This window comes from Dermacentor variabilis, chromosome 4, assembly GCF_050947875.1.
Source record: "Dermacentor variabilis isolate Ectoservices chromosome 4, ASM5094787v1, whole genome shotgun sequence".
In the NCBI taxonomy this organism is placed as follows: Eukaryota; Metazoa; Arthropoda; class Arachnida; order Ixodida; family Ixodidae; genus Dermacentor; species Dermacentor variabilis.
In genome coordinates, this window is record NC_134571.1 from 20,059,208 (window position 1) to 20,083,043 (window position 23,836).

The 23,836-nt window shown below is 45.2% G+C and overlaps 2 protein-coding genes across 3 annotated transcripts in view; both read left to right on the plus strand.

Annotated features, from left to right (window-relative positions):
- Positions 1-9,040, plus strand: part of LOC142578756 (uncharacterized) — a 194,958-nt gene extending 185,918 nt beyond the window's left edge. For both annotated transcript variants that reach the window (XM_075688304.1, XM_075688303.1), the window contains exon 6: positions 6,834-9,040. In XM_075688304.1, the coding sequence (XP_075544419.1) occupies positions 6,834-6,996 (163 nt within the window). In that variant the 3' untranslated portion in view covers positions 6,997-9,040. The remainder of the gene's footprint in view (positions 1-6,833) is intronic.
- Positions 9,041-16,987: 7,947 nt separating this feature from the next.
- The window catches only part of LOC142578757 (glutamine synthetase, mitochondrial-like), a 31,899-nt gene continuing 25,050 nt past the window's right edge, over positions 16,988-23,836 (plus strand). The window contains exons 1-2 of the mRNA XM_075688305.1: positions 16,988-17,319; positions 19,074-19,241. Of these exons, the coding sequence (XP_075544420.1) occupies positions 17,166-17,319; positions 19,074-19,241 (322 nt within the window). The 5' untranslated portion in view covers positions 16,988-17,165. The remainder of the gene's footprint in view (positions 17,320-19,073; positions 19,242-23,836) is intronic.

A 23,836-nucleotide genomic window follows, 5' to 3' on the forward strand; every position in this document is an offset into this window, starting at 1 on the left:
ATAAATATTTTGAATTTGACAAAGAGAAGTGTAGTTCTTTAAACGTTGTTCATTTTCCGCCTGTGCTGCGTTGGCGGATTGTTGCACACACACACACACACACACACGCACACCCACGCCAGAAAGCCAGGAGAAACACGGCAACGACGTCCACGCTCTCACATGTGCACAAAGGATCCTAGCTCCCCGCCTCATCCCATACTGCGAAGCTTCGAGAACTACAATTATAACGATAACGATGCGTCTTTTTGCACCCAGCCCGTCTGCTGCGCCGTGCACCAAAACCTGCCATACTTAGTCTGGTATCTCGTCGCTGCTTTGCTATGGTATGTTAGTTGCAAAGCAGACAAACCGAATTTCCAGGCGACTTCCTGACAAACCGGAATACGCAACACGGTAGCTGCGGCATCGTTTATTGTATGCAAGCATTTGCAAGAATCCCTAAAGCGCCAGAGAATGCCGTAGTTTAACGAATCACTCGTCAGGAATTCCATTGGGTATGACGGCAGAATCCCTAGGAAGTTTCCTGCCTCGTATGGGAAGTCCTTAAGAGGGAGCTTTAGCTCGGGTGCTCCTATCTAAATACATGTAAAAGGAGAATTCGTTTTTCTCGGCAGCCACTGCACCAGATTTGACAAGGTTTCTTACATTAAAAAGAAAACTTAGTCTAGTGACTGTTGGTTTCGAGTTTTTGATTTAGGTCGTCAATTTTTTATTCAAAATGGGCAGAAATCGAAAAATTTCATAACACGGAACTATCAAGTTTACAACTCCGTAACTCAACAGCGAAGAAGGATAATACAATTCTGTGAATTGCATCTAATAGTACGTCTAAAGCGGACAAAATTGATATGTCACACAGGATGATAAAAAAAATTTAGTAATATCAAAATACAGCTTTTGCGAAACCCATGTAACCAGCGTAACAAATTCACGTAAGATGTGAAAGTCCATGTCGAATTTGTCCGCTATGAATGATCTAATAGAAGGCGTCTACGGAACCGCGATATCTGTTGGTGCAGAGCTATGAATTTGTAAACTTCGTGCTTCTATTTTTTCCCAACGGTCGAATATTTGAAAATCTTTTAAACAAAATTCAAGCCATAAATTGAAATTCCGCTTCCGACAATCACTGGTATTTAACTTTCTCTCTCAAATGAAAGAAATTTCATTAGACTCGGTCCAGGAGTTATCTCAGAAAAACGTTTTTTTGCGTTTTACATGTATTTGAATAGGCCGCGTCGGAGTTGGGCCCGAGCTAAAGCTTCCTCTTAATTGTTGGTCGAATAATGCTCGCCTTAATATGTTTGTTGTTGATTTAGCTTCTTTATTTTCGTTGTTTATGAGGATGACCATGATTATCATGTTACTTACATTGTTTACCTTAACCGGTATTGCTGCTACATACAAGAAGTGCAGCTGTGTGACATTGACCCGACTCTATCCAAGATGGGTGTGGGTTCGTACACTGCCTTGACATTGAACTGTAATGTTGTTTTGCTTAACAAATAAAAAGTGCAGCAAAGACGCGACAGATCTGCCTTTGCCTCGCTGTGGTGGGCCCCTGGGTGCGGATTCAGAGCCACGCTTACAGTCTTAGGGTAGCGCGCGCCCTCTGTTTGTGTGCTTTGGCATGATGGAAGAGGCAGATCCTTATCGCGGCCAGCGGCGACAGACAGTTGTATATTTGTGATGCCGGAGGGGGGCAACGCTTCACGAAGCCTAATCGCGCGCTTCTGAAGCTCCTCCTGAAAGGCGTTCAGTGTCGTTGGGTCAGAGCTGGCGGCTTGAACAGTGCAGCTGTTTCGACGCTGCTGCTGGCAGAGCCAGGGCTCGCGGAGGGTGCAAGGAACTCTTCTACATTACTAACGAGTTTGGTGTCGTTGACACGAGCTGCTTACAGCTGTCGTATAGAGTCGACAAACTTCACGTTAAGCTTCGCACGGCGCTTCCTCTGCAACGCGCCGTATCCGGTGTGTGTGTCATGCCCGACGCTTTTGCCCTGAAAGTACTTGCTTTGGCTGAATCAGTGGTGTGCGAGTACGCCGAGTCAGGCAGCGTAACGTTGAAGTACTCTGATTTGTTGCGGTGACTCAGTACCAATTGTATGAGTGAGGAGGTAGATATTGAGACACGAGATCGCTAAGAAATTTTCATCTTTTATATATCGTAGATCAAGCAGCATTCAATGCGAGGCTTCTCTTGAAGATTGCGCATGCGATCAGAAAAAAAGAGGGTGCTCTTACGTGTACAAGAATTTAAATTTAAAGGTACTAATGTTTGCCCTACTGAGCTCGTTCCTTATCCATCCATTGTCGAACGGCGAAAGTAGCGTATAAGCAGGAGTCCACAAGAGATCCGGAATATTTTCTGTAAGTGAAAAGCCAAGGCATGAAAAGGGGAAAAATCGTTCGTCCCTCTCTATACGTTAGTGTACAGTTTCAAAGGTTATATATTGGTTACACATACGAATTGTTGACTAAGATCGTTTAAAATTACAATTTTTTGTTTTTGTTTTGCTGTGTGATGGCATTGGTAGACTAAGCTGCATTCAAATATATATACAGTAAACTTCGCTCATTCGACTCCGGTCTGTTGATTTTTCGTTTAATTCGGTCCCGGCCAAAGGTCCTGGCCGGCGTCCATGCATTTGAAATCTATGTTCAGAAGCGTTCACTATTACGATCCTAAAATTGGCCTTCCCCAGGTAATTTGAACCTGAGCAGTTAGCACACACATGCCAGACACCTGTGGTTATCCCAATAGTGACCGCTTTACTGGAGGCGTCTGTCTTGGCGGAGTTGAGGGGAAAGTGAATGCGTTGAACACACGTCATCTCCTGCCGAAAACGCCAATTTTCGGCCTTCCCTTGGAAGATATTCAAGCAATACCTATAGCTCGCAGGTACTTACTGCGGTATTTACCCTATTATAACGCGAGTATTTTTTTTCTTTTTCAAGCAAATTGCGCTCTAAATTGCGTGCGTGATGCAATCGGATAAAATACCAAAACCGCCTTCGCGTTGTTTGTATGCTTGACCGCATAACATTGCAGTACTGCGGCAAAAATAACTTCAAAATTTTATGCAGCGAAGCCGAGTTTAGGAAACCGGCCGCCATTATGCAATATATCAACATTGTGCAACGCACGTTACACCCTTTCCAATTTTCTTGCTGAAAAATCGGGTCCGCATTAGATTTCTACTTTGTTTAGCTTTATTGGCTTTTCTATGTTTGCATTCTACATTGAAAAGCCTGGGTCCTACTACACACACACACACACACACACACACACACACACACACACACACACACACACACACATATATATATATATATATATATATATATATATATATATATATATATATATATATATATATATATCATTTTGAAAATCAGCAACGCCATGTTTGTTAACTGCCTCTTGTACGCAAGACAAAAGCCCATTGCGGGGCAGTGAATAAAAGAGGTCCTTTATGTCGACTGAAAAGGCTTTGGCACTAAGATTCATATGGTTTGTCAAGTAACGTATAACGTCGTCCGAACCACACACAAAAAAAGGATCGTCTATTTCTAATCTATTAAGGTTTGCTTTTAAGGAATCCGCAACCACGTTTTGCCATGTACCTTTTTCGGATACAGTGTTTCGGTACTTCGTGTGCCTCCTTTGTTTCCATCAGTTCTCGCGCTGTAGCCGTCCACTGCAAACTTGCGTGAAATAAAAAAAAATAAAGAAGAAGAAAAAAAAAACTTGAAGGAAAGCAAAACGGATAAGCAGTTTGTGAATTTGTTTCTTCTTTTTAAAATTTTGTTTCTTTCACGCAAGTTTGTATTCACAGTTGTTTTCAGGACAGTATTAATTTGGGCTAGGTGGTGCATGCTTGAATTAGGAAGGAACAGCGCCAACTAAGACGATCACGAGAGGGAGAACGACACAGGACAAGCGTTTGTGTCGCTCTCCCTCTCGTGATCGTCTTCTTCTTCTTTCTTCTTCATTAATACTGTTAACCCTCGCTTGAGGGTTGTTACAGGGAGGGAAAATAGTACAACACAAGTAAATTTGACATATCATAGCATCAGGTTGGGTGCTCATGATACAATATATCAATCAAGCATTCAAATTTGTGTACATCCGTCTGATCGACAACAACATCAGGTAAGGCATTCCACATTTCAATTACATCCGGGAAAAAGAAGCGCGAAAAACATCAACACGTGTGTTATAAGGCTTGACGGCTCTGCTGTGGTTTATTCTCTCGCTACGATTTGCAGGGAACTGGACATATATTTCCTTTTTTATCTTCAAAACCCTTTGAAATATCTGAAAAAAAATTAAGTCTGGCTTTCTTCCTTGGGGTTTCCAGCAACTCAAGCCCACACGAACGCAGAATTGTTGTTACCGAGTCAGTCCTTCGGTACCTTGAAGCAATAAAACGAGCAGCCATTCTCTGAATTCTTTCTAGTTTGTCTATTAAATCTTCTTGGTGGGGGCTCCAGACAACGCAAGCGTATTCTAAAGATGGACGTATGAGAGTTTTATAAGCCATTAATTTGGCATCCTTCGTTGCATGTTTTAGCTTTTTCTTCAGTGAATACAGTTTTTGTGAAGCCGTCGAGCACAGGTTATCGATATGTTTACGCCAGTCTAAGTTGTGTGAAATTGTGACCCCTAAATACTTGAATGTGTCTACATTTCTTAGTTTGTTGCTTGCAACATTATAAAAGAATGATGCCACACTTTTTTTGTTAGTAACATGTGTAAAAGTCGATTTGTTGTAGTTAATTTCCATGTCCCATTTTTCACACCAAAGGTGAAGGGAATGAAGAACCCGGTTAATTTTGATTTGGTCGTCAATGTGTGTTACCGTAGAATGAATTAAACAATCGTCAGCAAAAAGCTTCAATTTCACAGGGAACTCGACAATCTCTGTAATGTCGTTAATGTCGTTGACCTTTTTCGGATACAGTGTTTCGGTACTTCGTGTGCCTCCTTTGTCTCCGTCAGTTCTCGCGCTGTAGCCTTCCACTGCAAACTTGCGTGAAATAAAAAAAAATAAAAAAGAAGAAAAAAAACTTGAAGGAAAGCAAAACGGGTAAGCAGTTTGTGAATTTGTTTCTTCTTTTTAAAATTTTGTTTCTTTCACGCAAGTTTGTATTCACAGTTGTTTTCAGGACAGCATTAATTTGGGCTAGGTGGTGCATACTTGAATTAGGAAGGAACAGCGCCAACTAAGACGATCACGAGAGGAAGAACGACACTAGACAAGCGTTTGTGTCGCTCTCCCTCTCGTGATTGCCTTAGTTGGCGCTGTTCCTTCTGAATTCAAATGCAGTTGTTTTTGTTGACTTTTCACGGTTGTTTTCATTGACTTTGACATCAGCCAGTGCACGTGCTGGTATGCTTAACACCGGTGCATTTCTTTTTCTTTTTTCTTTTTCTTTCCTTCTTTTACAAGCGCAAGTTCTTAAAGTTTGTATTCACGTTTTTGTTTCCTCTCGCTCGCTTCTTTCTCTTCTTACTGAGAAAATGTGTAAATTGAGCTCTCTGAGCTTGCAGTCGCACTCTTTATGAAGGCCTGACCCGGGCCGAAACGTTAGTAAAGTCATGGTATTTTTCCTACGTGCTTCAATTCCTTAAACCGCACGCACGCACACACACACACACACACACACACACACACACACACACACACACACACACACACACACACACACACACACACACACACACACACACACACACACACACACACACACACACACACACACACATATATATATATATATATATATATATATATATATATATATACACACACACAACTGGTGCATGTGCGTACTGTCACGTGGAGTGGGGGTACATGCTTCGCAGCAGTGCCATGTGCCATCAATACCGCGCTACAGTTGGGCGGCCGGAAATCGTGCAAACAAGATTGCCAAGTAAAGCCCGCCTTGGCTGCGTGCGTCGGGAAACAGCTTTTGCTCGCATGCACCTGCTGCACGTGACGAGTATGCTCAGTGCCAGACAAAATGCGCAGCTGGGGGAGCTATGCACGGTTTCCACGGGCCGGATCAGTTGACCGAATTAGCGAACTTCTTTGCATGCGCTTAACATTCTGCGGTTCATTCTTAGCTAGTGTCCCGGCCAATCACATCGCATCGCTGGCTGCGGACCACGATGCGACGCGATTGTGTGTGGCACCACACCTAAACACCGTGCCCTATATTAGCGCTTAGCATGGAACGAAGGATTAGAAGTACGTCGTTTCTGTAATTTTAGTCACCCGCTTGGCGCTAAAATACGATATAAATCGACACCTCCCTACCCTTACCCCGTTAAGTCGCTGCTGCAGTCGCAGAACTACTGTTCTGTGCCAAAAGTGTGTTGTGTGGTTTTGACTGTTATAAAGCTGCGTGCGTTCACGGTGAGAAAGTTGCATGATCGAGTGTGTGTGTGTATGTATGTATGTATGTATGTACGTATGTATGTATGTATGTATGTATGTATGTATGTATGTATGTATGTATGTATGTATGTATGTATGTATGTATGTATGTATGTATGTATGTATGTATGTATGTATGTATGTATGTATGTATGTATGTATGTATGTGCGAGCGCGTGGGTGCGTGCGTGTGCACGCGCGCGGCGACGCTATTATTTTAATCGGCCTCGGCCGCCTCAGTGTCAGCGTGTTGTATCGAGGCGCATTGCAGGTTCATGTAAACGTTGTACGGTTGGGCTGTGTCATCCTGCCTTCTTGCTCGACCAATCGGGTTTACATGCTTGAACCTGCAGCCATTCAGCGAACTTGGCCCTTACCTGTGCAGGTGCGTCGAGACGCAAGACTGCCACGTGCCCGAGTGCGAGTACGGATTGTACGACGTGGACTCGGGCCGCTGCCCCAAGCGACCGGACTACTGGCCCAAGCACGTCGCCGACCGGAAGGTTCACCCGCATTCCCACAGGTGGCAGTACTTCGAGCGCGACTGAGCACCGACCACATCTCCGCCGCTGCTGCCGCCGCCACCGTTGCTGTTTCGTTGTTTGTTTGCTCGCCGCGTATCGCCTTCGTCTCCTGACAACAACAACGCACGCGCCTGCGGTAGCCCCGCGACCACCGGGCATTCCAGTCTTGACCAAAACCGACGCCCTGTGTCGCCTTCATCGCAGCTCTCGCCTCCCCAGCAGAGCTCCTTCGCTTGAACTTTGAACTCTGGACAGACGAAGGAAGCGAACGAATGCGCAGTCGGGCCAGATGAGACGAAGGAGAAGAATGTTCTGGGCGAATACCACGAAAGTTGAGGACTTTAATTGTATTAGTGTGTGTGTGTGTGTGGGCGTGTGCAAGGTTTTAGCCTGCACCATGCCAGTGACAGTTATAGTGTCTCTTTTGTGTACGTATTTTTTGTCTCTCTTTCCTTTCGTTATTTAAGGTTTCCACTCTGAACAGAGCGCCTTCCCACATCGACACACACACACAATGACATGAAGTACTTGTACCTAACCTTGGAGATTTTGCGTTAACTTTGTTGTCTTTATTTTTGTTTTTTACATGCGCACATGTTTGCAGTTGCGGAACACATCTGACACCCCGGAGAATAATGACACTAGCCAGAGAATTTGTTGTTTATATTGAGAAGACAACAAGTGGTGCGCCCTTTAATAAACAGCCAGCTGAAATTACGTGCAGGTGCGTGAAAGCAGTGGCTTGTTCACGTTTGTCCATGCATGTGGATGTCGCACTCTTTTACGGTGTCCCAAATGAACTGTGCTCCCTTAGTGATATCAACGATTCTGGCGGCTAAGCTAGACAATTAACGTCCGACTGAGTGACAGAGATGCATAACACTTTCGTTCTGCTGTGACTGCAAAGAAGTTTTAGTCATTGCACTTGAGTTGTCGGACACAACACAATAACATGTTGCAAAGGTGACGTGGTATAGTTAACGTTTGCTCCTCATAGTTCTCTATCGCGCTGTTATCTTTGTCCTGTGCTGAACTTGTTACATAGCTAAGTTTGTTACAAATTCTTCTCGCCTTCCATGTGTTACTTTTTATGAACCATGTTTCGAGCCCTACAATGTTTCCATGCAAGCTGTAGTCGTGCATCTTTATTCTGCATATCGATATTGTTGCTGTGCTCGTCCGCAAGTTAATCCTTTTCCACTCCACGACCAAGTGTGTGTTTGCCTAATGGCTTAACTTAAGCTAACTCACTGCCTCCTTTTTGTACTTTTCATACCCAGTGAATCAAACAAATAAAAAAAAACGGCAATTACCATCTCGGTGTTTAAACGTAGCTGAAGACAACTCGACATAAAACACTCTTCTTCTATAGCTGAAGATGCCTTAGTCAGCCTGTGTAGCAAAGCATTAGTAATATAATACCTTAGGCCAAATGCGCTTCGCTTAACTGGCCGTGATTCCTTGCTTAGAAGTTCGGGCTTCTATATAGTACCCTGTTGTCATGATGTTGCCTGATAGCCTTTTCTAGCTATACTGTGATGCTGGTCAGCCTTTAGCTCCCCATGTTCCATATGTTGGTTAGTGGGACACACTGCGTGCCTGCAACACGCTCGGTGTTAAGTGTCCCAGTTAGCATTGTCGCTGAATCCATAGCTAACCGCGCAGCAAAGGTAGTTTCCTCGTGTTGATATCTGAAATCCGTGGGAAGAAATCTTTGGCAGTAAACTTGTATCTTGCCAAACGCCAACACACGCTGTTAGCTGATAGTATCTTGCCATATACCTAGCCGCGACACCTGCATTTAAGAGCAAGAACACAAACTATATTGCGCAGTATATCCACATTACTAGGCAGTGTTTTTATCTATTGTTATTTTTTTTTCTCCCAGCCGAAAGACTGGGCCGTTTATTTGTCGCTCAGCGGTCTCCGTAAATGTGTTTCAATTTCTGTAACTTCTCAGTTCAAGAGATACTGCGACAATTTCGTTGTCGGCCATGCCAAGACTTTCGCGTGTGAGATGTAATGCGCACTATTAAAGTTCGAAATAAACACGTTGTGCCTGTGTTTACCGTGGACTTGTCACCTTCTAGATGCCCTTCTGCCCGGCCACGTACTGTGCAGAGTTCTGTATGCTTCTGAATTTCGCTTTACGATTGTTTGACGGCCTTATATTATTTGCCTACTTTAGTCACATGAAAGATCACTGATATCAATGGTTGTTTTCGGACCATAATGATTCTTTTCCTTTCAGTCTATTCATTTGCTATCATCCCTCCGCAGCGGGTGGCAGTCGGCGGCGATAACAAAGTCATGGTGTCCTGCCAACCATTTAGGAAGGACAAAAAGAACGGACAATGGAAATATATGTTACTTAATACGGCCCTTGGTGACAATAAAGACAAACAAGTTAACCCTTGCTTATATATGCAGCATAACTTTCGGGACTAGTAGTTGACAACGCAATACATCGGATCCCTCTTAACTTCTTATTAGTTGGGGATCACTATAATGATAAGCAGTGCGCATGACAGAGAGCACGATTTTAAGTCGTACAATCATGGGCCGCATGCTACCGCCTTGTACTCGCAATCTAAGAATGTCCGCCTCGTTGGCTCAGTGGTCGTGGCGACCTCGTGCTCTCCACGTGCTCGCGACGGCCACTAAAAGGCGCCAATATACTCCGACGTAACGCGCGCGCGCGCGCGCGCTCGTCATGGCGACGTTACGTTGGCGAAAACACGACCCTCTACAGTCCGGCGGCATTCGGCGCGCTCGGACGTCGTCCGGCGCCGAATGCAACCGACTGCTTTTCGCGCCGACCGCGCCGAGCAAGTTAGCGCCTAGCGCCCTCTCTCGTCGAGGTAGAGACTCACTACTCGGCCGCAGCCAATGACAGCGTGGCTGGCATGTGACGTTCTCTGACGTTCCCTCACGGAGGCGGCACTGGCTGGCCGGTTTCTCGCAGTCTTTTTTTTTTTTTTCCTTGCCTGCTGCAGTTTGTTTCCGACACGAAATAGGTACCAGTTCAGTAAAATTATCTCGAACGTGTGCCTGTTATGCAAAGCAGCGCCTAATACACTAGCACCAAGCTACTGGCGAGATCGGGAGCCGTGACGTGTGGTCATTTCACGGGCAGACAGCACGCACCTACCGTCTGAGCGAGGCTGCTCGCTTCGCTTGCACGTTTGCCCTTCGCCACGACTGCGTCGAGTAAACCATTGTATTTAATTACGGGCGACCTAAATGTAAAGTGTTAATTGTTTTGGCAAAAATAAGCGCTCTTTGACGAGCTCGCGTTGGATCGCCAGCGCCGTCGGCCGCAGCGTCCGCCTAGCTAGGCCTACCGGCCCTATCACTGGTTGTTGGCGGAGCCGTCAGTAGACAACGCGCCGTCGTGAAGTGTTCCGTCACTCGCAGGGGCATAATTTTATTGACAGTATTCGCGTAAAGCGAAGCAGTGTTGTGCAGAGTTGTTTGTATTGTGTTTTTCGGTGTGGATATGAAGTGAAGCTGGGGGGCTGTACCTGGGCGGAGCTAATCTTTCGGATGCACGCACCGTTTGCCCCGAATCGTAGTATGCCGCACGTCGGATCGGACGCCGAATCGTACCGTGTGTCTCCTGCTTAAATTTCGTCTTGCGGAATGTGTCTGCATCCGTGCCAACGCCGTGCAACAGTCCGGAACTGCGCATGCGCTTTCCCAGCTGCGGCCGCTGCGCCGCGTCGGAAGTGGTTGCAGTGTAGAGAGCCGGACTTGCGCCTGGCGCGGCGTCGCCGACGTGACGTATCCGACCGCAACCGCCGCTCGCCCGCGCGCCGAGAACGTCGGAGTATAACAGAGCAAGGCAACCGGCGGAAGCCGCTTCTCTATTCGGGCGGAACGAAAAAATGTTTTTGTACGTGAATTTAGGCACATGTTCAAGAACCCTACCTGTCGAAAATTAATCAGCAGACCTTCATAACAACGTCTAAAAGCGTTTGCAATAGCTCTAAATTATGTTTTATGATGCTAAACAGCGTCAATAAATTAATCACTCTGGGAGTCTGCATTGGTGGCACGCGTCAAAAATTGGTAAATCATTTTCTCCCGTAAGAAAAGCACTCTTATATTATATCAATAGATATACAACAATATTGCACTCAAACTGTCTACAAGCTGCACATGAGCGTGAAAAATGCTGTAGTGGAGAAACCCAGATGGCGTCAACGCACATCGATCTAGTAGCCTTCTGTCGAAAGATTGCACTGCGAAAGGTATCGTTTATGTTGCATTACATGCGGTGCGCTCAATGAGGCCATTCGCATATGAGGAACACAAGCATGGGAGGATCAGGCTTACACAGAGTAATGTACCGCAATTTCTCGCTATTTATAGCGTTAATTATAACAATTATTGTAACATTAATTGCCCATTCGTTCAAGAAAAAAAAACAAGCGCCAAAATATTGAGCACTTCATTTCTCATTCCGCACGTGCGTTCTAGCGAATTCTTTGCAGGTATACAAATATTTCTACAGCGCGCCTCCATCTGAAGCTATTTGCTTCAGATGAGACACTCAAGTACTAAATGCTCAAAGTAGATAGCCTCAGGTGCTGTCAACTCGTGCGGAAAGCGCAATCAAAGGCAGCACTTATCTTTCACATTTACCTTGTTTATTTTCTTCATCAGTGGGCATAACATTCAACAATTTCTAAGACCGGCAAATCTCACGTAAAAAAAAAAAGGCTAGAGTGAATGGACTACAGAGCGCCTGTATACGCGTAACCGCGGCATTGACATATGTCCGAGGTGCTTGCAACAGCTGATAGGGCATGAGGAAATGTCATTCCCTAATTACCTGACGCGAAACAAACGACCTTTGCTGTATCTACTGTAAGGTGCATGCTTCGAAAATTGTCAAATGCCGCCCGTGTCAAAAGAGGTATGGACCTGCAAGCGAGTGTCATTCCAAAGCGTCACAACGACCGCCAGCGACAGACAACTGATCTTGTAGGAGCTACAGAATAGACAGTCCAAAGAATACTTTTCGGATTTTCCAAACATATGTCTCTGTTGGCTCGAATCTGAGACCAAGATTTCTCACGCATTTGGACGATGTAATACATGCGCAGATCTTTTGCATACTGTACATTACACTATGCAAGTGCTACTTATTCACGTTACTCACGTATTGGATATCCACGTATTATGCGTTTTTGTGTATTAAAGCGAACAAGAGCTCTTATACAAGCATAGAGGTTTGCCGGCGTACGTGGAGAAGGAAGGGAGAAAGAGTAGCAAAACACAATTTGATATTTTTATTTCACTTTTTGTCTGGCTTGCCCAAACATTTGAGTCCACTATCTTGATTTCACTACTGGTCTGTTATATGACATACATTACGCGGGAGTCCAAACGACAGCTAGAGTTTTAAAAGGTTGTCAATTTATTCAATATAATCGAACAAAATATCGTTTGCTTAATGTTGTATTGATGGAGAGTGCCACAAACCTAATATGCGCCTTGGTAAAGATGGCACAACGCTATCAAAGTTCTTAAAGGCCCCGTATTACTAAGCCGACGCGACACTGATGCTTGCAAGATGCCGGCAAGACACAGAAGCCGATGATCGGCCGGCCAGTTGGCATTCGGCAGACCGTGTAGCTTAGAATCACATGGTCACATTAGGCCGACAACCCTGCCGATGCGACCGACGACTGCGAGTCCGCGTAGTGTGACAGGTTTTCATGCCGCCAACGCCGACAAAACCAGTCTGCCGGCCTTCGTTCGGTAAGGCTCGCTGAGAATGGTTGCTGAGCGAAAACATCGCATCGACAGTGCAATCGCCGCAGCAGTGGAGCTTGTGTAGACATCTATTCGAGCTTCAAGTGAGTTTAATACTGCTTCCAAAGTTGAAATGCACGACTGTCGGCTCTAGCAACTGTCTGCATTAACTTTGAGTCGGTGTCGATGTCGTTCAGCGGAGGTTCGGTCTGCACCTGCAGTCGACGAGTTTGTGCAACCACTACCGGCGGGTCGCACTAGGCCAACACGACGCTGATTTTGGTCTGCTGAGTTCAGTATAGTTGAGTTCTGGCTATAGCGATATCAAATGAACCACTTTTCACTTCACGGCCCGAAACGAACCACTTTCACGACACGGCCCGAAAAGCGAGAACCCGCTACTGAAATCAGCAGGGCCGTTTGCGAAGAAGCCCGGTCGCTCATTTCAGCCGTGTGATGCGCCGCTCTCGATATGCGCAGGTCTGTGTTTTGTAGCACTTCGTCATTACTTCACGATAGTGCTGCATGGTTTACGCTGTGCTTGTAGTAAACCCTACTGTGTAAAACCTGTACTGTGTGTGTTCACCTTTATTCTTTAAGATTGGCCATCTTGCTCTTTCTTTCCATCCCTCCTTCTTGTCTTCCATTTCTATGTTTCTGTTTCCTCCTCTCTGAAGAGTAGGCACGCGTTGTGCCCCTTCTAGTGGCATTTGTCACCTTGCTCCTCTGTCATCTGTCTTGCCCGCGTTTCCCTTTTTTAACGCTGCGAGCCCGGCACTTCCCAGTCACGAATGGCTTGCGCATTATCAGTGTGACACAGCATTCTCGACAGGAAAGTAACGAGCGCAGCGTTTTCAAGAAAGGAAATGCGGGCAAGACAGATGACGATTATCGTTGTGGGACAAATATACACCCCAAAGGGTGCAACCGTTTTAAGAGTGTGTACACTCTAAGAAAAGTTTAAACCTTTTGAGGTGTATATTGGCCACACAACGATAATCGTCATAATCGTGGCCGACGTTGACGAGGATTTTGAGATGAAACGGAAGGTTTATTTACATTATTTACAGTAAGAATACAAAGAAATTACCAGTAATAAAGTCACTGACGGCCGGCAGCAAGTCGTATGCTGCGGCCCGTGGCAAGAAGCCCGAAAGAGATGAACGACTGAAGGAATCCTCCTCTGCTCCCTGTCTCTGGCTTTTAATCCATTCGGTGTCTTGGGGTCACGTCATCTGCAGCCAATCGTCGAGCCCGCTCAGGTGTCGTCATTTTCGGCCAATGGTAGGCGCCCGTGCGAGTGCAGTCACATTCAGCTCAGGGAGTCGCTCCATGGGCTTCACTGTCTTGGGGATGACTTGCCATGGCGTTGCCTCCGGGTTTGCAAGCGCTCAGCGGGGGGAGACAGGTTGTTTTCGAACGACCTTTCAGAGCTGCAAAACAACTTCGCTCGGGACCCAGATTACCTGGAACCGTGCCAGGCTCCCGTTGCACTTTCGGGAAGAGTCAAGCAGTGGGACAATAGCTCCACGTGCGGCGCACGAGGTGGGGGCCGCCAACTTGTCTGAACGTACGACGCCTCGGGTGGGGGTTCGCCGACTTGTCTGACAGGTCCGGATATGTGTTAGACGCGCTTCTGCGCACCTTAATTGAGTGCGACGGCGATTCCATGTGGTCTGGTGAACTCGAAGGGCGCCAGGAAAAGGGTCCGTATCTAAAAACCCTCACAACCCTGGGCTATACGAAAACGAATGTCAGCGGGTTGTTGACTTCACCCGCTGGTCTTATAATTTTCCTTTAACTTGTTCCAAATTTTATATAAAACCTACAGATTTCAATCATCCACAGTTTGTTAGTCAACGTATCGTCCCTTTTGTGATGTCTTCATGATGTTTCTCTTTTTTTTTTTGCTTACAGCATTTAATATTTAAAAACGCTTCCTCAGTCTGGGCTTTCTTCTCATCTAACCAAACCTGAATTTTGTATAGGTTTGGGTAAATACTGTTCTCTCAGCATGAGAAACCAAGTATAGTTAGCGGCGCACTGACGTTTCAGCCACGACAGGACGGTGTGATATGTATCCTTACGGCGGGTTCGCAAGCTTCTGAGATGTTGAGTGGTGTTTAGATCGCAACGACGCTTGCACCGTTGCGATCTCGGAGGCCACGGGCAGCTTCGAGAAATCTTAGGCTCTGCGGGAGCAGCAGCGGGATGTTTGGCTTGGGATGGTGAAAAAAACAAGAGAAGGATGATGTGCCTGAAGGTCAGCGTTCTGCCGTTACCCAATTTACGGAAATGCTGCGACCAATCGTTGGACAAAGCTGTATAATTAGTTGCAAAACTACCTGAAAAGCTTTAATTGTAGCGGGGGATGCCAGCCTGGTCGCAGGTCTCACATGCTAAAGCATACAGGCTGCAGCGAGCCATGGCCCTCAGCTCATAAACACAAACAAGGTAGAAGGTACAAAAACACGCATACAGAAGAAAGGATGTACAACAGATTCTCACAGTGATATATTGAATGCCCACAAATGTGAGGAAACGGCCGAATCTTTTCCTTTCCCTAAATTATTAATAAATATAATGTCAGCGAAATAAATACTGAAATACAAAATCAGCTGCTTAACAGCCGTTACAATGACGATGGCGTTTATTCTAGTAAATATTCACGCATTAAAAAAACCGCGAATTTCATTATGTGACAAGGTGGACTTTCTAGCTAGCACGCAAGTATTTCTACAACAGGTGAAGTAGCTACCAAACAGGAAGCCGCGTTGCCTCATTTCACGCCTGCCTGCGTAAAAGCCGCGGTAGGCGACGCCACTCCGTGTGCTGGTAACAGATCGCGCCCAATCGGGTGTTTGCGTCAAAAAGGAAGGGCTCGGGAAGACAGGAGTCAGAACGCCTTATCAGACGAGGCGTAATTGGGACCCAGAGGGTGATGGGGCGGGAGGGGTGGGTGGGACAGGTCCCATATTTACAGGCCAGGTCCTGTCTGCTTTTCTCTAACATTTTGTCTATGTGCCCGTGCGCTTCAAGATCTGTTCAACATGAACTCTTCCAATTCGCCATCTTGTTGCCTTATACAAACACAGAAACTTTCGAAGGCGTAGGAGGGGGAGGGGGGGGGTACACGTGCCCGGCGTGCTACTCGCTGGCTATGCCATTGGAGCACGCACTTTGTCGAGCTGCGGACGTATCTTCCTTCGGTTGGAGAGACGTTGAGATATTACAATGCGTCATTGACTGCTTTGTCTCAGGATCGTAACCGTACTTCTAAGTTTTGTTCCTAGCGATGATCCTCGACTGAAAGACTGGTCATTTGCAAGGATTTGCTCTCGCCTACTTCGCTATATTCCATAATTAAATATCCAGCCGTCTACACACGGTAGCTGAAATCAAGCACGAATGGCGAAAAGTGTTGTACTCGTTCCGGAACGAAGGCTTCCATTCTAAAAGTGGCCAGAAAGCTGGGCGTTACTCTGCAAGCAGATCATTTAGATGGTGACGCAAAAATAATTTATTTCTTTATTAACGCAGCCACTCTCAAAACATATTGATACCCTCGTATATGACTCCTCGTTTGGTCGCCTCGCTGTTTCTGCCTGGTGAAAACACTATCAACAGAAATTCAGACACGAACTGATCTGGCACATACCGAAACGTGCTTCTCTAGAGAGATTTAGAAATAGCGCACCCAAGTGTGTTTGCGCGCCTAAGGAGCCAAGCCGAGCGTGCCTTCTGTACCTATTCTACGTCTGTACCTACTTCTGCCATCGTACCTATAAGGATTTGTTTTTTCGAGGGTGGTTAGGTAGGAGCAGAAAGTTAAGCGTTTATGTATAAAGGGATACAGCGCCTCGTATTCTCTAGTAATCCCACGTAAACGGTGTTTTAGATTACGTTTTGCCTGGTAGCGTTTTAAGTTAGTTTGACAGTATGACGAGACTATATACAAAGTAATTAAGTAGATTCTATAGGGTAAATGGTTTTGAACAGCTGTGAGGTAGTCGAGCACAAAGCCCCACAGGCAATCTCAGCTTCCATCAGACATTGTCTCCCGCATAAAACTGGCAGTTCCCGACGCACACATTTCGCTACTGCTGCGCGTTTTGTGCAGACGCAGGTGTGCGCACGACGTGTATATCCGTTGACCTACGCCTCTGCACTGCATGCAACCGCTCGTGAAAGGCAAAATGTGGTCGCTTCGTAAGCGCATACCGTACATTTTTTTATTGCTATAGAACGCCCCCCTAACTTCCAGCTTCGCACTTTTAGTAGAAGGCCTCGCAGCACGACTCACCTGTTTCCATCGCCGCGCACTATAACACGCCACTCGAGAGAGGGACCGTGAGTACGCAGTGCAGGCATAATTGGCGAATAAATATTATTATTAGGTAGTCACAAAAAACCGATATAAGAAGTTAGCGATGGCAGCTCCAAGACCGGACATTTTTAAGAAATATCTGGACCTCGAGCAACCTGAAGACCAGGTGTTCTGCACGTACGTCTTCGTCGACGCCACGTTGGAGAATGTGAGATCAAAGATGAGGGTGCTCAGCTACGAACCGAAATCGCCTGAAGGTACGGTGCGACTGTTTACCTTGCTCTGCAACGTGTCTTTGTCATACATTTGAACCGCACGCAAGGCGTTAGCAGCCTGTCACTGAGTTGTCGCGACTCGCTCGCTTAGAAAAGCTCCTGTTAACTTTCAATGGACATTGGTATAAATGTAAATTGGGAGGTCTGCAGAAGAAAACTAAGGGTAAAAGGGAATGTGAATAGCAATTTTTTTAAAGTGTAATTTCTAAAGTGCAGACAACAAACACACAAAGAGAAAGAGAGAGAGCAAACATTCATTCTTAATGATATGGGGTGACTTCCTCGTAGGGTGGAACCCTTAGTTCAGGGGCCCATTGGCTCGCGCCACACCGTGTGCCTGCTGGATCAGCCGTCGCTGCTCCTGCGGGTCTAATATGGTCAGCGCAGTCTCCCAGGACGAAGGTGTAGGAATAGGAGAGTAAGCCGGAGGATGTGACGGTGCACAAAAAAATAAAGCAAGGCGAGTCAACATTGGTTGATGTCAAAGAAGGACAATGTCTTCCGGGACGCATTAGTGTACCATGTGGTTTGTTGTTCCATGTGCTTTCGTGTTTGTTAATCGAGAGGGAACAGATACTCCCCCAGTTGACCTTGTTTATTTTCTCCGATGTCGACCGCCGGTTGAGTCGCCTCAACTTCACCTACGCCACTTTATACTGCTTCAATTCATATTACCTTTAAATATAAAGTCCTTTACTTAACTGTTGAGTTGTTGACTTTCTTTCGTTTTAGACTGCACTATTTACGCAATGGGCACGCATTTTTTATCGAGTAAAGCCACATTTACGGTTCCGCTTTTAGACGTGCGCAGTTTGAACGAGTGCCTTCTGGCTTTCATTTCGGTCTCTTTCTCTCCTTCTCCTTCATTATTTTTTTTGCTAATCACTCATTATGACTGCTCAGCACATAGCTATACGGTGTAACTAGCTGTATCTTTTGTTAAAAGTTTCATTTTCACGCCTTTTTCATTGTCTTACGCGCACTAGAAGGTGTCAAACCTTCTAATATACGAGACCAATGTGATTAGATAGCCAGATCCCACGAACCCCAAATCTATCTGAAGTCGCATCAGAAGAGAGTATCATCGCAACCACGGCGAATCCCTGGCATTGTCTGTTTGTACTTCCCGCGTCGATGTGCTGTCTTCGTTGCTCAAAGCTGTCACCAAGGCGTTGGACAAACGTGTTGCAGCCGGGCTGGCAGCCCTAATGCATATACAGCCATTTACATTTGTGGCGTGGGCAACGCAACCAAACGAAATCACTCTTTACTAGAGCCGAACCAACGTAATAACAACCAGGTGTTTGGAGAACATTAATTTATTGAACTTGATCCCGTACTTATGCGCCAGCCTAAGCCATACGCTTTTTCGGAACTGCTCAATTCCACGTTTACGGCCTGGTTCTTGAGGTTAGCTTTAGGATCCTGTATATTGAATAAATAAATTATCTATATTGAACGTGTTACATTATGCAGAATCCCAAACTTATATGTTCTATAGTTGTCATGTCTCTAGATCTGGCACCTAACCGTGGAGCGAGCACCTATATTTGGGTTCTGAGCATTTGTGCTCAGTTTTGATGCTCACTGTGCTGTGGCTGCTGTTTTGACACACAAATGAACCTGTTAATTTTTTTAAAGACATGAAGAAAGAGTGTGCACACCATCGTTACTTCACCCTAGCTTTGTGAATTTTTTATGGCCAGTATTTTTTATTTTTTGTTTCTTTTCTCCAGAGTGCCCAAGGTCTACGTTTTGTGGTCTGGGTACTGACCAGTGGCCTGACGCGGGCGTCGACTCTGAACTTGACCTCCTCCCAATAGCTCTCTTTAAGGATCCATTTCTGAAGGGCCGGAACAAGTTGGTTCTTTGCGAACTTCTCAACTCGGACGAACAACCACATGGTAACTACTCAGTTTCTTTGTAAACAGATCGTGTATTTCAACAGGAAAGCATTACGAGTAGCCATTATGGTATGGGTCAACTTCTTGGGTTTCTGCGTACCTCCAGCGTCCTCCGAGTACATCCGTAAACACACAGCAATAAAAATAATACGGCAAAAACAATAGAAGGAGCTACATGTGCGGCGGTGGGCACTGAGCCAGCGTCCCCAAGCGCAGCAGCCCATTTTCGCTACTTATTACACCAGCTTTACCAGCATTTCCATCTGCAAGCTAGCCCTTTGAGGCGCTTAGCGAGTAGGTACGTCGCGTCGCATCACAGTTGAAATACGAATATGAGAGCACGCCCGTTGCTGCCATCCTTTTCCAGTGGCAGCTAGCGGTTTGTTCGGTACGCCATGCGATATAACATCGCCTTCGGGATCGGCCCAGGTCGGTGGCAGAAAAGAGACACTCAGCGTTGCCCGTTGAGTGTAGCACTACTGTATACGATAAAAATGAGACACGCACTTGCGACAAAGTTTGTGCACAGTCGCGCGTCTCGGCCTCATCACTGCGATGGACTGGGATGTGTAGCTGTGCTACAGCCGCACAAATAAACGATGCTTCGAAGCTGTAGTTCGGTGTCGACGAGCACCGGAACAGCGCCAGACTGCATGAGTTCGGACAAAACGTAAAATTCGGGCTACACTGGAACGAAAGTAATTCTACAATGACGCAAGAGCAACACGCCATGTCGTCATTGGACAGTGCTTCGCATAACAATATTTCCACGTGGCGTAGAATCTGTGCAAATATTTGTTTCGCTATTGGAAATGTTGGGAAGACGGACGTCGACAACTTTAAGTTATCTCGGGGATGAAATGGTGACGTAAGGTGAAATAAGTACTGACTGCAATTACAAAGTTCACCATCACAAGTGGGGAAGCTATTTACAGCCCGATATTCACGAGGCGGGGGGGGGGCGGCATATAATCAGACGCCATTTAAATTATATTATATCGAAGTACATCAAACAAACAAGTAGGAGTAAAGCGTTTGTTCATGAATATAGTTAATTTAGTGTTCCATTATAGGACGTACGAACATTGTGAAACCACCCGAACATAAGTTTGAAATTCAATGAGGTGTATCTTATATATATATATATATATATATATATGACTCGGACGGTGCGGTGGCCCCTTGTAGTCATCGGTAAGGCTCTAAATCCACGCTGTTGCAGATACATCAAAACACTTCCTCTTAAATACAGGGCAAACAGGAAGGCTTTTATGATCCCATATCTTTTACAAGGTAGGCTGCAGAATCTGCACCGCTAGTTCTCTTCTAAGCGAGGAAAAATAATAATGGCCCTTGATAACTGCAGTGCACATTACTATATGATCGAGCTGATAAGCATCAAAGTTGTTTGTTTCTTTTTTGCCGCCTAATACTACTCGTTCTCTTCAAACCATAGACCAGAATATCATTCACCCGCCGTGGTTGCTCAGTGGCTATGGTGTTGCGCTGCTGAGCACGAAGTCGCGGGATCGAATCCCGGCCTCGGCGGCCGCATTTCCATGGCGCCGGAATGCGAAAAAACCCGTGTACTTAGATTAAGGTGCACCTTAAAGAACCTTTGGTGGTCGAAATTTCCGGAGTATTCCACTACCGCGTGCCTCATAATCAGAAAATGGTTTTGGCACGTAAAACCACAAAATTTAATTTTAACCAGGGTATCACTCAGTTTGCGAAATCTAAAATACCGAAGAGAGCTGCTGAAGCGGGTGCTTTTGTGCTCCGAAGCTGGGCATCAATGCGGAGTGGACCTTCTCGACGGGGTACACATAATCGCTCACATGTCGAAGAGCACCTTCACGTGTTATCGCCAGCTGTTTTCGGCACTTGTTAGGCTTGAGCCCGAGGGTGCGTCCGTAGACGAAGAGGTTTCGGCAGAGTCCAGCGGCGATGACTGCTTGAGCTGTGGGGCTGTTTTGCTAACGGATGTGACGCTTGCCGACTACATCGCGATTGCCCATAGTGTCGCCACAGCTGGCCGGCTAAACGAGGAACAAATCATAAATGTTATTACGTACTCCCAGGACGACCCCGATTCCGATGAGGAAAGCCCATGCGCGTGGCAACGGCCCCGACCTAATAGCACTTCAAGAGAAGCCACGGAAGCGCCTTTAATATTATAACATTCATCTGAATGCACTTCCGAGAGCTTGCGTGTTTGTGTCGCTTAGGAGGACTCAGAAAAAAAAAGAGATTTGTGTAAAAAGGTAGACGTCCATAACGCGGTATTTCAGCATATAGAGGTGTGCTCCGGTTTGATTTTAATTATGCCTTTGTTGTTTTGTTGTGCACTCAGTTATTTGGCATTAGCATAGTTCTTCGAGAATTTCTTGCGGTGCCATGAAATCTGAATGAACGAGCTTTGCATATATATACATATATATATACATATATATATATATATATATATATATATATATATATATATATATATATATATATATATATATATATATATATATATACAGTCATATCGTAAGAAGCCAACAAACACTAACACCAAGGACAACATGCGGAAAATTACTTGTGATTAATAAATGAAATGAAGAAACGATATATTACCGGCAATGAAAGCGGATAAAAAACAACTTGCCGCAGGTGGGAAACGATCCCACAACCTTCGCATTTCGCCTGCGATGCTCTACCAATTGAGCTACCGCGGCGCCGTTTCCCCATCCACTTTGTTGTGTATTTGTGTGTCCTAGTAGAACCCTGGCAGTGTTAGCCAGCGTCACCACTCACAGGTGGCATCGTTTCCCAAACCTGCGGGAAGTTGTTGTTTTTTTTTTCATTTCCATTAATTTATCGTTTCTTCATTTCATTTATGAAGCACAAATAATTTCCCCTGTGTTGTCCTTGGTGTCAGTGTTTGTTGGCTTTTTATGATATGACTACTAAAAACGGACCCTTCGGTTGACCCCTTTCTTTCTCGTTTATATATATATATATATATATATATATATATATATATATATATATATATATATATATATATATATATATATATATATATATATATATATTCACAGCATTGAATGTTTTGCTCTCACCATAAAAAGAGTCCTGGCTACGTGCCCGATTATTTCCATAGCATAAAGAAGACACACAAACACAAAAAGAGAAATGTAGCAATTTCCGAGTAGCCATTGATAAAACACCACATGAAAGTTTTCTACAGCATGCATGAAATATGTCCCTTTCCAACAAGGAACCCTTTACACAGAGTTATTTTCTTACTGTATAAGAAATCTGTAGACTCATCTAAAGGTCTGCACGATTACTATCGTTAGTTTCTACAAGCAGCGCACACTTTGGACTGTGAGCAGATACTCCATGACCTGTAATTTTTTATTGTGGCTCCGCATAGTGAATATATGGACAAAACAAGATCCTATATAACTGCCACCGTTTGTATAAAAGATATCTAATGGATTTTTTCTGAAATAATATTTCACTTACTTTAAGAATGTGAGAGTATTGCTGAGGCAAGCAGAGACTTACAACAATAATAATAACAAAAAACGCGCAGTGCAAATAGACGTGTGCGACGTCAGTACGAAGATAGAAAATGGGAGAGAAATAACGTTCAGATAGGGCAAAACCATTAATATGCTTAAAAGCAACCTGTAGGCTGTAACAGTCTATGGATCGTACACACAATTTGCGGTACTGTGAGGCAAAAGTGGCTATAAAATTTTGATTGGTTGTACGAACCTATCGGTAATCGGTGACTCCTTATTAAGAGAGCCATTGCTGTGCGTACAATATTATGATCTCTCTGTAATCTTAAAGTTATTCATAACAGAAATTGGCGGGAACGCCATGTAGCTGACAGTTTAAGAGGCTGCAGTAGGAATTCTTGCAAAATTCATCATCATCATCATCATCATCACCATCATCATCATCATCATCATCAACATTAGCCTGGTTACGTCACACTGCAGGCCAAAAGCCTTTCCCATACTTTGCTAGTGAAGCAGCGCACTGACACGGACACAGGGAAGACACACAAGAAGACACTGGCTGCAAGAGTGTCGTCTTCTGTGTCTTCTCTGTGTCCGTGTCAGTGCGCTGCTTCACCAGCAAGGTATGATGATCAATCACCAACTAGCCCAACTTTCCACATTACTGAGCCTCTCCCATACTTCTCCAACTACCCCGGTCATGTACTAATTGTGGCCATGTTGTCCCTGCAAACTTCTTAATCTCTTCCGCCCATCTAACTTTTCTGCCGCACCCTGCTACGCTTCCCTTCCCTTGGAAACCATTCCGTAACTCTTAATGACCATCGGTTATCTTCCCTCCTCATTACGTGTCCTGCCCATGCCCCCCCATTTCTTTTTCTTGATTTTAACTAAGATATCATTAACTCGCGTTTGTTCCCTTACCCAATCTGCTCTTTTCTTATCCCTTAACGTTACACCTATCATTCTTCTTTCCATTGCTCGTTGCGTCGCCCAAAATTTAAGTAGAACCCTTTTCGTAAGCCTCCAGGTTTCTGCCCCGCACGTGAGTACTGGTAAGACACAGCTGTTATA